General features: G+C 46.8%; 1 protein-coding gene across 3 annotated transcripts in view; it reads left to right on the forward strand.

The window, feature by feature from the left end:
• The window catches only part of PSEN1 (presenilin 1), a 74621-nt gene extending 72996 nt beyond the window's left edge, over positions 1-1625 (forward strand). For 2 of the 3 annotated variants that reach the window (XM_029237916.1, XM_029237913.1), the window contains exon 12: positions 386-1625. In XM_029237916.1, the coding sequence (XP_029093749.1) occupies positions 386-541 (156 nt within the window). In that variant the 3' untranslated portion in view covers positions 542-1625. The remainder of the gene's footprint in view (positions 1-385) is intronic. The other variant, XM_029237914.1, reaches the window with a different exon arrangement.
• The last annotated feature ends 12286 nt before the right edge of the window (positions 1626-13911 follow it).

The following is a 13911-nucleotide window of genomic DNA, read 5'->3' on the forward strand; positions in this document are numbered from 1 at the left end:
TTTGCCCCCAGACAGCATAAAGAATGTTCTTCACCTCTGGGATTTTTAGCTAGCCAAACTAAACCTACAGTAGCCAACCCAGTAGTTTAGATAGAAATTTCAGTATTGTTTATTTGTTTTCAAAAATAATTTTACTTATTTTCAGATTCTATTCCCTATCTAGAATTAGGGATGAAATATCAACAATGTATGGATAATGATCTCTGTTGCAAAGGAAAATAAATGTTGTTTCCAGATTTAATGAAAAAATTTTGTTCTAAAAGTTAATGTCAAAGGATTGTATTGAATTAACTAAATTAAAACTGAGACTTGTGATTGAGTTGATTTGCACAAAATACTTGCATAATTATGTCTGGGTTTGTGTCTTTTCCTGTCTTCTCCACAGGGTTTGTGCCTTACATTATTGCTCCTCGCCATTTTCAAGAAAGCATTGCCAGCTCTTCCAATCTCTATCACCTTTGGGCTTGTTTTCTACTTTGCCACGGATTATCTTGTGCAACCCTTTATGGACCAATTAGCATTCCATCAGTTTTATATCTAGCATATTTGCAGTTAGAATCTCATGGATTTTTCTCCTTTGACTATAATAAATCTGGGGAGGACAAAGGTGATTTTCCTGTGTCCACATCTAACAAAGTCAAGATTCCCAGCTGGACTTTTTGCAGCTTCCTTCCAAGTCTTCCTGACCACCTGCACTATTGGGCGTTGGAAGGAGGTGTCTACAGAAAATGGTTTTGAACATGTCATTGTGGTGGACCGAGTCCCTCAGTGCAGAAACTGCCAGATCTGAGGGACAAGAACAAGGCAAAGTGATGAGCCAGAAAGTTGCTGTGCTCCCACCAGCAGGTTGACCTTTGGTCACAGGTGGATTTTACCAACGCTGCAGACTCTCAGGACTACCATTACCAAGAGGTTAACTGAAATGGTTTAAACCAAACAGGACTCTTCATCTTAAACTACATGTTGAAAGTCAGCCTAATAAATCTGTATTGAATTCTGAACCTTTTCGTGAGATACTGTAAGGAGAGCAGGCACCAGAGCAAAATGGAAAGATGGAAAGGGGCTCAAACTTTCAGATTTTTTGCTGCAGACTTAGCATTTTTAAATAAGACTCTTTTTCACCTGAGGTGTAGGTTGATTTTGACACTTGTTCTCAAGCACTGAAGCTCATTACCATCTATGGCTGCCATTTCTTCCCAAGGCCAGTCTGAACTTTTTTGAGGTTGCTTTATCTTAAAAGTCTTAACCTCAGGTTCCAAATGCAGTCATTTATTTCTGGAAAGAGTGGAACTATAACTCAACAGTTCCCTATCACCCTTAGGTAAATTCTGGATTTTCCACCAAATTCCTAACTTTTAGGCATACTTGTAGGTTCACTTGCCCTCAGGTCCCTCCCTCCTCCCGTCTCTCCGGTACTCCCCGCACAAGCACTTCTATACAGCGAATAAGGCAGCTCTGTTGTGGAAGCAGATGATCCAGTTGTTCTAGGATTTTGCTCTGTGTGTGGTGCAAAGAATGTGTCATGAGTCAATGCTACCAGCCTTGCTTTCGTACTTTCTTAAATAGCAAATGCAATGTGCCCAACGACGGTAGGATTAAAGAAGAGTAAGATGGCTGGTGAAGCACTTTCTGTCCTGGTTTGTCTTTTCTTTTTAACTACAACCCATTGTCTCTTGACAGTAGGTCAGAATTTGAACAAATAGCCAAAAGCTGGTGGTTTATAAAGTTTATGAGTCAGTTGTATCAGTACAAAGCTTGGAGATAGCTGTTACTTCACTTGGTGAGCTGTGGGAGAACCAAGGGTCAGGGGGAGAACCAGCGGCCAAGAGGGGAGAGGAGGGGCCTCCAACAGCCAATGGGACAAGATGAGCTCACAGCCTGGCCTGGGAAGGAGGGGATCCGAGTGATTCCTCAAGAGCCTCACAATGGGTGTCTTGTGTTTTCCCTTCCACGTTACCTTTCGTTTCAATGTACCTTTGTGAGAATTGGGCTGCAGAGTTCAGGCCCTGTGCAGTTCAGCTGCACCAATGCACATGAACAGAGCCTCCGCCTGCGAGCACATGGCACCTCTGGATGAAGCTTTGCCGGGGCACACCCCCTCTTTTACCACGGACAGCCCTCAGCCATGGTGCTCAGACTCTAGGCATTTGTGAGAAACTTAGTTTCTCCTTGTGGCTGAAGAGAGGCCAGCTTTCCCTCTGTTTCCTGCTGCTGTCTCTCCAGCCATCATTTGATCTGGTTTGGGGTTCTCCTTGGAGTTTAGAGTATTTGTTTTCTGTCATGGAATATTTCTTATAAGAAACTAACTTTAGGAGTAATGTGCTGGTACTAACCTGTGTGTAAAAACTGGCTCCTCTTAGGCCCTTTTCCCAAGATTTTCTTTTTCTCCTCAGATATGTGACAGTGTGGGTATTATCTTCCAGGAAGACATGAAGTTCAACAGTTACAACAAAGCCACCTGAAAACTAATGTGTGATTTGAAGATTTGAAGCAGTCTTGAAGGGAGCTCTGACCTAGAGTAGTTTATTTGTGTGAGGATCCCAAACATGCTGTCTCTTTCATGAACGGTTTATCTCTGAAGAGGGTGTGTGGTGTGTGTGATTGTGTTCAAATCCATCCTATGTATTGCTGTCCTATGTAGAAAGATTGCCGTAGACCTGTCACTTTCTGCAAGATGGAACCACATCTCAGCATAGAGAGAATACATCTTATTTCTTTAAAGCACCGGTCTTGGACGCAGACTTTTCCTTTGAACCGTCTTAGAGTCAATTCAGTTGTTTCTGAAATATCAAAATGCTAGTCTTCCACCATGAAAACTAGATTGTCACCAGAGAAAACAGTAGCAATTCCACTGAGGATGCACCCTCGCCCAGGGGCAAGGGGTGGCTGTGGAACCAGACGGAACAAATGGTAAAACCTGACCAGCCCAGCTGACCTGCTTAATAAAAAGGGGAGGACAGTAGGAAGAAGGGCGACCACTGATGTCTGTGTCTGACTGGCCTACAGAAGAACAGAGAGTGTTTACATACAGAATGTTGCCACAAACTAGCGTATGGAAATACCAACCATATTTGGAGGATTTGTAGAGGATTTTTTTTCAAAGAGGAAGGGATCGCTTCTCTGTTTTTGATTCTCACCAGGTTAGTGTGTGGTCCTCAGATCACAGCTCTCACTGTAAACTCTCTTGATCAGAAAAAGGAGAAGCTTTCTAAGCAACTTGAAAGAAAATCATAAGTGAACAATTTATTGATTTCACTACAGAAGCAACAACTGACGAGGTGGTGTTTTTACTTTTAAACTCACGGTTCCCCATTTTTCAAAGTGTCCCTTGATTTTAAAAACCCTCCTTCCATAACAGATGCCCAAACAAATAATATGTTTAGTACTCGCCCTTTACTTGGCCTCAACAAGCTTTATATATGTAGTCTTGATCGTATTTTGTAAAATGTGAGACAGAACTACCACATAAGATCTTCCAGGGTCAGACATCTCAAGGAAGCCTCTGATCCTGACCCCCAGTGCCTGGCCTTGCGTATTTGCCCATTCATGATCTAGCCCTGAAGAAAATGAGCTCAGAAACCACGATGAAAAATTTTGTTCAATGTCTTCTGTGTTGCTGGCATGGTGCTGGAGTCTAAGGATGCAAAAATGAGTAAGATGTAACCTCAGAATGTAGCTGTAGTCTCTTGTTTTCTGGTAAATACCAGCTTTAACTTCTCTAAAATATTAGCTACCTGTCAATAACCCCTTTTCATGGTAACTGTTATTGAGGGCTTATAAAATTGATGTTATGGTGACTTGAGTCTTCCAGAAACCAATCCTTCCAGTAAAGTACTCCTTTTTCTCTAGATTTGCGTTTGTCTTTCTCCTCAACTCCAAGAGGATCCTGAACGCTGAGTTTGGAAAGAGACTTGAAAACTGGATGTTTGGTTTTGCCCTGGGATGAAATAATATCATCATAAATTTGAGCCAAGAAGTGATCCTTGTGATCTTCTTGCCTCATTTTAAATTCCCCAGACACAGGAGATTAAAAACAGTGGTTTCAGCTCTTCACAACCCTCATTGAAGCTGCAGAGCAGGGTGTCCCAGCAAGGCCACCATCACGCTCACATCCCAAATCATCTGGATAGCATCATTGGAACAGTCCTCTCCTCTGGCAAGAAACACTTCAGATCTGTGCATTAAAGATTAGCCTGGTGCTGAAGTGAACTCCCTTCTTGAATGTCTAAGCTGTTTCCCAGGGCCTCGGACAGCTTCAGCGTTGCCCCGAGGAAGTAGTTGAGTCCACCCTGGGCCCTGGAATCTGGTGTTAGCACTTCAGCCTGGTCTGTGTAGCAGGAAGGACTTCCCAGAAAGCAATTTTCCTTTTAAAATAAGTAAGTGTTGCAACAGGACAGTTTACAAGTCAACTGTCGGAACTGAGTACAGGACTGTCGTGTTTATGGTGCTATCAAGGTGCTGGGGTGTGGGTTTCAGTGGGATCATTTACCCTCACGTGTTCATTGTCTGGCTTTTGCTTCTACAGACACTGATTTGTACACGATTCAGACAGACTGTGAATACATCTTTTTTAAATACCTTTCAAATTCTTGGTAAGATATAATTTTGATAGATGAGTGCAGATTTTCCTGTTTTTTGTCAAATTAATAAAGACCGCATGACTCCAGCTGTGCTAATTTTCTTACATGAAAGTATCATAATATGTAACTGTGAAAACTATTCAGCGATTATCAGGAAACAGTTTAGAAACACAAATGCATTGTTTCCATCATTCACTCATAATAAAGTGGTATGGATTATAGCAGGCCACATCTCTGAAGGGTACGATATTAAATCTATTTATGGAAAGACAACTATTTTTTTTAATTAATTTATTTATTTTTGGCTGCATCGCGTTTTCGTTGCTGCACACGGGCTTTCTCTAGTTGCGGCGAGCGGGGGCTACTCTTCGTTGCAGTGCACGGGCTCTAGGCACGCGGCCTTCAGTAGTTGTGGCACGCGGGCTCAGTAGTTGTGGCTTGTGGGCTCTAGAGCACAGCCTCAGTAGTTGTGGCACACGGGCTTAGTTGCTCTGCGTCATGTGGGATCTTCCTGGACCAGGGCTCGAAGCCGTGTCCCCTGCACTAGCATGTAGATTCTTACACTGCGCCACCAGGGAAACCTTCAACTATTCTTAACACTTAGTTTCTGAAAACTGTTTCTTCTAGAAAACATCTAACTCAAATTAATGTAAAGACTATTAAAATAACTTATAGGATGTATGTTGTAGTACAGTGTAGATATTTCATAAGCTAGAGGATTATCTTTTAAAAATTATTATGTAGGTCACATGAATGGAAAAAAGCAACATTACTTTTATTGACCTGGTAGAGCATAGGTTGTCCTATCACTCTACCCCCAAACTCTACAAAGCCTTTTGTTTCTACACAGTGAATTGCATACATGGTGTTGGGAATTATTGGTCAAAAATAAGTTTGTGGCAGAAAAACCAGAGTTGGCCTATTTGTCTTCAGAAGAAGCAGAGGAGAGGTGGTAGATGTGTTCCTGGGTACATTGGCCAAGGGCATCAAGAAGCAAAGAAGGTAATAAAGATGTTGAAAAAGAAAAAGAAAATAAACATAAACTATTAAAAAAAAAAGGTGTCTTTCCCTCCTATGGGAATCAGAAGCATCATTTGCTTTTATGAATCTTGTAGGCAGTGTCACTAGAGTCTGCCAGAGCAGCATCATGACTTGTCCTCATCAGCTGACAGCTATCTGATCCTTAGGGGCCCTGATAATGGTGCTCTCGATGAGAAGGAAGAACGTCCTCAAGCAGATCGAGAAGCAGGAGTAATGTGGCTGGATTTCCTGCATCACGAGGTAAGTACCACAGCTTTTTGTAGCACAACCACTCTCCCTGGGGATCTTCTGTGGGTCAGAGTCGGAGGAGGCCCTGCCCACCAGTAGCTTAGGATCTGGTTAAAAGTGAAACAGCATGCTTGAATACAAGCATGTACAATGTTGGCTCACTACATAATCTAAATGGGAAAGCAGAGTAAGGAGGGATCCACAAAAGACAGGGTTTAAAAGCAGAGTTTCCGGGCTTCCCTGGTGGCGCAGTGGTTGAGAGTCCGCCTGCCGATGCAGGATACGCAGGTTCGTGCCCCAGTCCACGAGGATCCCACGTGCCGCGGAGCGGCTGGGTCCGTGAGCCATGGTCGCTGAGCCTGCGCGTCCAGAGCCTGTGCTCCGCAACGGGAGAGGCCACAACAGTGAGAGGCCGGCATACCGCAAAAAAAAAAAAAAAAAAAAAAAAAAGCGCAGTTTCCTCCAGCAGCATAAGGTTTGAACCAAGTTTGGGAACAAGGGAAGAATCTGAATCGGCAAGAAGACAAAGAGCATAAGCTAAAAAGGAGGAACGTGGGAGACACCCAAGGATAATTGGATTTTGAATTCAGTTGATTTACTCAGAGGGAAACCTAATTTGTTAACTAAATCTGTTTCCATTTTTACTTAGACTATACCTCCTTCATTAAATGACTTGTAGAAACCGTGGACGATGATGACCTGACCTACCACAGGGACCTTTCAACACAGGGCCTCTTATTCTTGACAAAGATTGATTCTCGTACATGGGCTGGCCCTTCTGTGCCTGGTATGCCAGACCCTTTAATGGAGAGAGGTGGAAAAGCCTCAGAAGCCAAGTTGGTGGGAGTCTTAATTCTTGAGAGAAAGGGTGACATACTCTTGCTGACTCTGTCTTTTCTTCCCCTAAAGCTGTTTTAATTATGTCGTAACCCAAGGTTAATTCCTCATGCAAAAGAGAAAAGGATTTTGTTACCCTTGTACCCATAGAACACCTCGAAGTGGACCGAGGATGAAATTCTGATTGGATTCGTTTTCTTGGGTAGCAGACCTAGTCAGGAACCACTAACCTCAAAGATGTACATACAAGGATGCTTTAAAAGTGGAAACAACACTGGCAGCTAGATAAAAATGTTTATACTACACCTAAATACCTGAAATTAAGTGAGGTTTTTAAGGGTTGGTGCATCCTTTCCCAGTAAGGTTATCACATATCTGTCAAGGAAACTGAGGAGAGGTTTTTTTGGAACTTTATCCTGCACTTAGATTTTCAGAGATTTTGCCCACCAAGAACTGTATAACTCATTTGGGAAATAATTTGTTTTTCTGTTTACTAATCGGATTTACCTACATCTGCCATAAGATAGCATAAATGTTTAGTGAAATGACTTGAGTTTTAACTTGCTTGAGCCAGATAGACGTGAATGTGTGATTTCCTCAGATTTTCTGAGATGTTGAAAATGACCTCCCCGCCACCTTCCGCCGTCGTGGAATCTCATTGGGAAGTCTTGTTTCTGAGACGCCAAACCCAGCCAGAAGGTCATCCAGTTTGAAAAGGTCATCAGGCTTGAGTACTGTAACATCCCAGTGGGAGGGAAAGGGCTTTCCTATGCTGGGTAACCTGCACAGGGCCCGGGGGCAAGGTCTGAGGATGCCAAGAGGGTGTCCACTTTCACCCCGATTCCCTCCATGTCTGTGCTATCTCTAAGGCAGGCCTGGGAGAGATGGGCTAGACTCTGTTTTTGTTAATGTGCCTACTCTGGTCCTCAGGTTACTTCATTGGGCATTTGGAAGTGAGTTCCATGGCTGTTTGTTAAGGGCCTTCAGCCTCTGTGGGAACGTCACGGTGCAGCCAGCCTGTCCAGGGGTTAATGTGCTATTGACGGCATCGCCTTGTTGACTCTCTGCAGATGTTGGATCCTGTCCTCTAAGCCCGGGGACCCCTTTGGTGTCAGATGGGCCCATGGCAATGACCCCAGAGCAGCCCACCCTCAGGAGTGACAGGGACCCGGGTCCTCTCCCTGTCCCATCATCCTTTGGGGAACTCTTTCTAACCAACAAGGGTTAGAATCCCCCCTTTCCTCGATTGTGCAATAGATAAACTAATGACTTAAATAAGTAAATAATGAAGTCATAGACTTGTTACAAGTGATTATGCAACTTTTGTCATTAAAGAGATGATTCACCAAGGCACTCCAAGCATTCATTAATTGCCGCATAAATTGATTTTTGTTTTTAAGTCAAATGCACTGGTGAACATATTTGTGAGGGGAGGCAGGTGATGTGACCCAGAGAGGCCCTGTCCCAGTTGGAGCTCCCCAGAGACCAGGCCTGGGAGCTGCCAAGCTGGGGGCTGAGCAGAGCAGCCAGCAGCGAGCTGGGCTCCCTCCCCATCGGCCCCTGGGTGCTTGGAAGGCTGCCTGTCTCTTCCTGGCAGTGCTCCAGCCTTCTGGCGGGCGAGGCGTGGTCGCCCCCTCAGCGGCCCCGGCTCCTGCCCCTGGGGCTGGAGATAAGCCTGGCCGCATCTCCCCACTGGGAACTCAGCCAAGCCAGCTGTTTCCCACAGCCCCTCCCTGACTCACCCTGCCTCTGCCCAGCCAGTTTCTCACACGACAAGCCCCTCCCTCCCAGAATGTGTTGCTCCAGGATTCTGTCTCTGGCTGGTGGGGGCCGGGGACCTGCTTCTTGCCTCCATCTCCCTGAGGTTTGATGTTCCTGTGGCTCCCCCTCCCTCCCCAACACACTCCTTCTTCATTATTCTCAGAGCAGACAGCCTTTGTCTGCAGACTGGCTCTCTGGACAGGGAGGCTGGCAGAGGAAACTGTCTCATGCACCCTGATGCCTCTGAGCCAGACCAATGTGGGCACCTTCACATAGACCACAGAGGTGTGCCTTCTGCCCAGCCACCCAAACCCTCCTGCTGCCAGGTGTGGGGACGCGCTGGCCGGAGTGGTAAGAGGGAGCTGGGTGCATGCACTCACCCACCCATCTGGGGCTCCTGGAAACTGCTCAGTAAATGTTTGGTGAATACATGAAGTAAATGGGTGGATTAGGGGTCCACAGGAGGGGATTTCCATGCAGGATGATATAAACAGGGCACATGTGTGGGAACATGTTTTAAGTAAGAACAAACATTAACCACTTTGCCCTTGTTTACAAGGCTGTGCTGGAGTTGGTGGAGCCTGAGGTCAGTTGGCCTTATCTGCTTAAGAGACCCAGTATTAAAAAAAAAAAAAAAAAAAGAGACCCAGTATTTATAAACAGGTGGTCGGGGTTGAATCCACACAGAATTACTCCTCAGGGAGCACTTGTGACATCTTGAGAAATACATGGGTTTGTCCTCGGCCAGTGTCACCATGTTGAATGAAGGAGGAATAAAGGGTGGTACAGTTCTTAATACTTCTTACCCCTCATTTAACCAAGAAAAGCCCCAGAGGAACGTACTTGCCCCATAAAACCAACGTCCATTGAGCATTTACTATTAACGTGCCCAGACCCTACACTGAGCCCATCACAAGCATTGTCTCAGGTCATCCTCACCTCACCCGTGAGTAGGGTTATCCTCATTTTACAGGTGAGAAAATGGAAGCTTCGAGAAGATGAATAACAGTCCCAGACGCATACAGCAAGAAAGTGGGAGGGGCTGCCCCAGGCCTGTGCTTCTTACCTCCAGGACAGAGGGCACTGTGAGTTGGGTCACCTCTCTGGGCCTCCGGTTTCTCTTCTGTAAAGGCAGACAGCATTTCTCAAATTTTCTACCTAAAGCTGCTCAAGCAACAGAGGAACGTGAGAGACCCTGAGGGTCCTGGGCACAGCCCAGAGTGGCAGCCACGGGCAGAAATGTCTCTGGAGTTTTAAGAAAACAAAAGTTGTAATTCTATTTCATAATGCATTTCGTTGTTGTTTTATTCTGGTAAAATACACATGACATAAAGTTTACCATCTTAATCACTTTTTTTTGTTTGTTTTTTGGCCGTGCCGTGAGGCTTGCGGGATCTCAGTTCCCTGACCAGGAATTGAACCCGGGCCATGGCAGTGAAAGGCCAGAATCCTAACTACGAGGACACTAGGGAACTCCCTTAATCATTTTTAATGATTATAGTTCAGTGGTATTTGTATTTATAATGTTGTGCAACCATCACCACCATCCATCTCCAGGACTCCTTTCATCTTGCTAAACTGAAACTCTGTATCCATTAAACACTAACTCCCCATTCCTCCTCCACCCCCGTCCCCAGCCTCTGGTGACCACTATTCTGTCTCCATGAATTGCCTACTCTAGGTAACTCCTATAAGTGGAATCATACAATGTTTGTCTTTTTGTATCTGGCTTATTTCACTTAGCACCCTGTTCTCAAGGTTTGTCCATGTTGCAAGTCTATAAGTCTGTTTTAATACAGAAGTAACCACAACACCACTTATCTTTAAGTGGCATTGTACTCTAAAATAGGGGTCCAGGATAATGGGTCTGAAATTTACTGGTTAGAGAAGCACAGCAAAAAGATAAAAAGTTAGTACTTTCCCCCTCGTTAAGTTGAGTGTTGGAAAGTCTGTTTCTGAATTGCGTGGTGCAGGTCCTCTAACTTTCTGGGTAATGTTTCCAGGCCTTGGGCACAAGGCACAGTCACCTCTCCATTTCTGGGCTGAGAATCATCCAAATACAGAGGTTGAAGCAGCAGAGGAGGTAAGCAGTGTCCTGAGAGAGTGATGGAGAGAAACCCAGAGGAGAGGATTTCAGGAGCCTTGGCTGCTGGCCTCCAGGGCCCCCAATCCAGGACCTGTCCCTGGCAGCCCACAGGGACAGCAGCCACAGAGCAGGAGACGCCAAGCCAGAGTCAGAACCCACAACAAGAGAATGACACCTTGCCCTCGCTCTGCAATGACTGAGGCACCGAGGCCACACTGCTCAGCCGCGGGACACCAGCTGTGCTCTAGAGGCCAGGCCACCCATGCTAGGCTGAGAGGGACTCTCCAGGCTGTGCTCTGCAGGCTGGCCTCACACCCCATGAAAGCCAGAGCCCTTCCCCCTCAGGAAGCAGAGGGTGGGCGAGGGGCTCTCCTTACACCAGCCCCTTAATGTCTCCAGGAGTTCAGGCAACTGGCTTCTCCAGAGGAGACTGTAGCCTGGATCCTTCCAGCGCGTGCATGCGTGCGCGCGCGTGTGTGTGTGTGTGTGTCCATGTGGAAGGAAGGGGATGAGATCTCTGAGGATAGACCTGCTGGGTGGGAGCCAATCAGGACAAGTTTTCTGGAAAACCCCTTCTTTTCCTCCTTTTTGCTGCTCTCCAGTCTTCCGCCCCAGGGCAGTGTCCTGCCCACACCCCAGGGTCTTCACAAGGCCTCAACCTCCCCCTGGTGCCCTGTCCCAGGATCTGGGTTCAGGCCCCAGGGCACAGAAGGACATCCCAGGAATTCTGTTCTGTTTTGGATGGTCCTTGTGTCAGTGGGAGGGTTGAGGAACCTTTATTTCTGTCCCAGCTTTGAGGGTAACACTCCCTTCCAAGGCCAGGTGGCATGTGATGGCCTCTCGTCAGCCACCCTGAGCATTGCCTTCTCATGTCTCACTTCCTGTTCAAGGTCCTGACTTGGATGTGGCAGCGGGAAGGAGGAAAGGGGATTGGTGTGGAGGGGTGCAGACTGGCACCGAGTGTTTGAACACTCTCCTTCCCACCCCCCCAACTTTGAGTGGCTATATCGAGGGAAATGGATGTATGTATTGGAGGGTGGGGAGAAGTAGAGAGGTAAATGGAGAAATCCTCAAATGTGAAGTGTTCTCTTTTCCCTTTTGGATTCGTAGTGGGCTGCAGCATAAGTTGTGACTTTATAGTGGAAATATTTGAATATTCAGGTTGTAAGCTTTGTTTTATTCTAAAGGAACCCACAAGGGTAGAATGCAGTGCCCTACTGGAAGGTAAACTCACCAAGGGCAGGACGATCTGTGTGTTACAGTCCACGGCTTGGCAGAGCTGCTGTGCAACCCTGTGCTTAGTGACATTGCTTCGGTAGCTTGAAAACAGCCATGGGGTGTTTACACCATGGAAACTGATCAACTCTACAAAGCAGTGCTTTTTCTCCTCCAGAGAGCTGGTGGTTAAGCGTTTACCACCGCTGGACATTTACTCTCCCCATAGGCACTCAGGTGTTCAAGGACTGAATAAATTAATAAACCACCATCCGAAACAGAAGAAAGGAGAGAAGCGGCGTTCTCTAAGTTCAGGTCAGCAGATACCGAGTGCTGCTGCCACAGGGTGAGAGTGGACATTTGTTCTCTGGGGTAGCCCTGCGCCTGAACTCCCATCTGGGGAACCTGCCAAGTCTTGTTTCCCGGGTCCTGGCAGTCAGGGTGCCGACATGCTCCTGTTGGGGCTGGAGTCTAGAAGGGGCTTTTTCTGGGGGTGACATGGGTCAGTATTGCCTAAAGTCAAGTGTCCAGCAGGATGTCCTAACCAGCACTGGTCCTGGGCCATGATCTATGACCGTTTCTGTGATTCCAGCCCATTTCTGTGCCTGATTCTCTAGCTTCCTGTCAATTCCAGGAGCTCCCAATGTCCTTCCTCTGAATAAATTTTCTAAGTTAGCCATGTCCTTTTCTGCAGATTGTAACCAAGAGCCCCGTGTGTCAGGTCAGGTTAGGTGCACGGGAGATCTACTGGGGGAAATGCAGCAAAGATAAAAGGAAGGGAGCAGAAGCAGAGAGAGCCTTTCGGAATGCGGTGTAGATCTGGCAGCTGGAGACTGTCAACCAGCCATGGTTCCTGCACCACTCTCTTGAGGGGCACCTTCAGGGCCACTACCAACCCCTGGTACAGGGCACAATGATGAACAACACAGACCACTGCCCTTGCAAAGTTCACAACTTAAACGGAGAAAGAGAGACAAATGCATCACTGCAGTAGTTCAAAGTGCTAGGGCAAACCCCACACCATGGGAGCACAGGGAAGTCTTCCTGGCCGAGGTGCAACCCGGGAGCCCTGAGGCTTTTGAGGTTTCACCATCTCCCTCTTCTCTCAGCTCCCCATCCCAACCCAGCCTCACAAAGAGATCTGGCCACTTATTTCTTGGCTGTGTCCCTAGATCTGCAATCTACAAAGATGTTCAAGATGTAGGGAATCCAGGATATGGGTGGAGGGAGCATGGGACAAAAGGAACTAAGTTTTATTGAGCTCCTGGTAGCAGCTTTATAGAAGCCAGTTACTTCCCTACTCCACCACCCTCTGCGTGAGGCTCTAGTGAGCAAGTTGAGACAAGGAGGTGACATGACTTGCCCGAGTTCACACACAATGAGAGGCAGAGCAGGTTCCTGCTGCTTCTGCCATCCCAGGCTAACCCTACCCCCAGCCCCAAGTGGAAGGGAGCCTGGTGCAGCCACAGTGAGTGTGACACAGGGCCAGTACAGAGGGGAATTTACAATGGAAGAGAAGGTCTTACACTTTTACCTGAAATCTTCCTTCTAAACCACCATGTTTTTGTGCACACCATTTTTTTTATGGACAAGAATTATGTGCTGAGCACCATGCTCACCATGTCTCTCTGAGGCGGTGGGACGTGAGGCTTAAAGGCCAGTGCTTGCCCTAACCAGTAACAGCCAGAGCCCAGTTGGTGGGTCCAAGGATGCACTGTGTGCGGGTTCTGCCTCCCCAGCCTCTGGGTCTCCTTTGCCGCTGGGGTGAGGAGTAAGAAATCATGGGCCGGGGTGTCCGAGAAGGAGGGATAAAAATCGTAGAGGGAAACCAGGAACAGATCTGGGAGGTGCCTCGGCTGCTCAACCCCACAGCAGGAGAAGCGGCTGCCTCCCACTTTACAGGGACCTTTGACCAAGCTCCGAAAATTCCTGGCTGAGGGGAGCAGGGAGTGGGGCTTTTTGAATGGAAGAAACAGATTTTCCTTTTCTAGAGAGGCTTTGGGTAATCCCACTCCCTTTTCTCTGCCAAGTTTTACCTTTGCCTAAGAATTCACAGAAGTCCCCAGGGGCCCCTGCTACACAGCTGCTGCATCTCCTCTCTTCACTGACAGGTAAGAAATGGGCCAGATTTAACAAGCTTACTTTTTTTTTTCCGTACGCGGG

The sequence above is a fragment of the Monodon monoceros genome, unplaced genomic scaffold (genome assembly GCF_005190385.1).
Source record: "Monodon monoceros isolate NGI ecotype Baffin Bay Population unplaced genomic scaffold, NGI_Narwhal_1 Super_Scaffold_21, whole genome shotgun sequence".
Lineage (NCBI taxonomy): Eukaryota > Metazoa > Chordata > Mammalia > Artiodactyla > Monodontidae > Monodon > Monodon monoceros.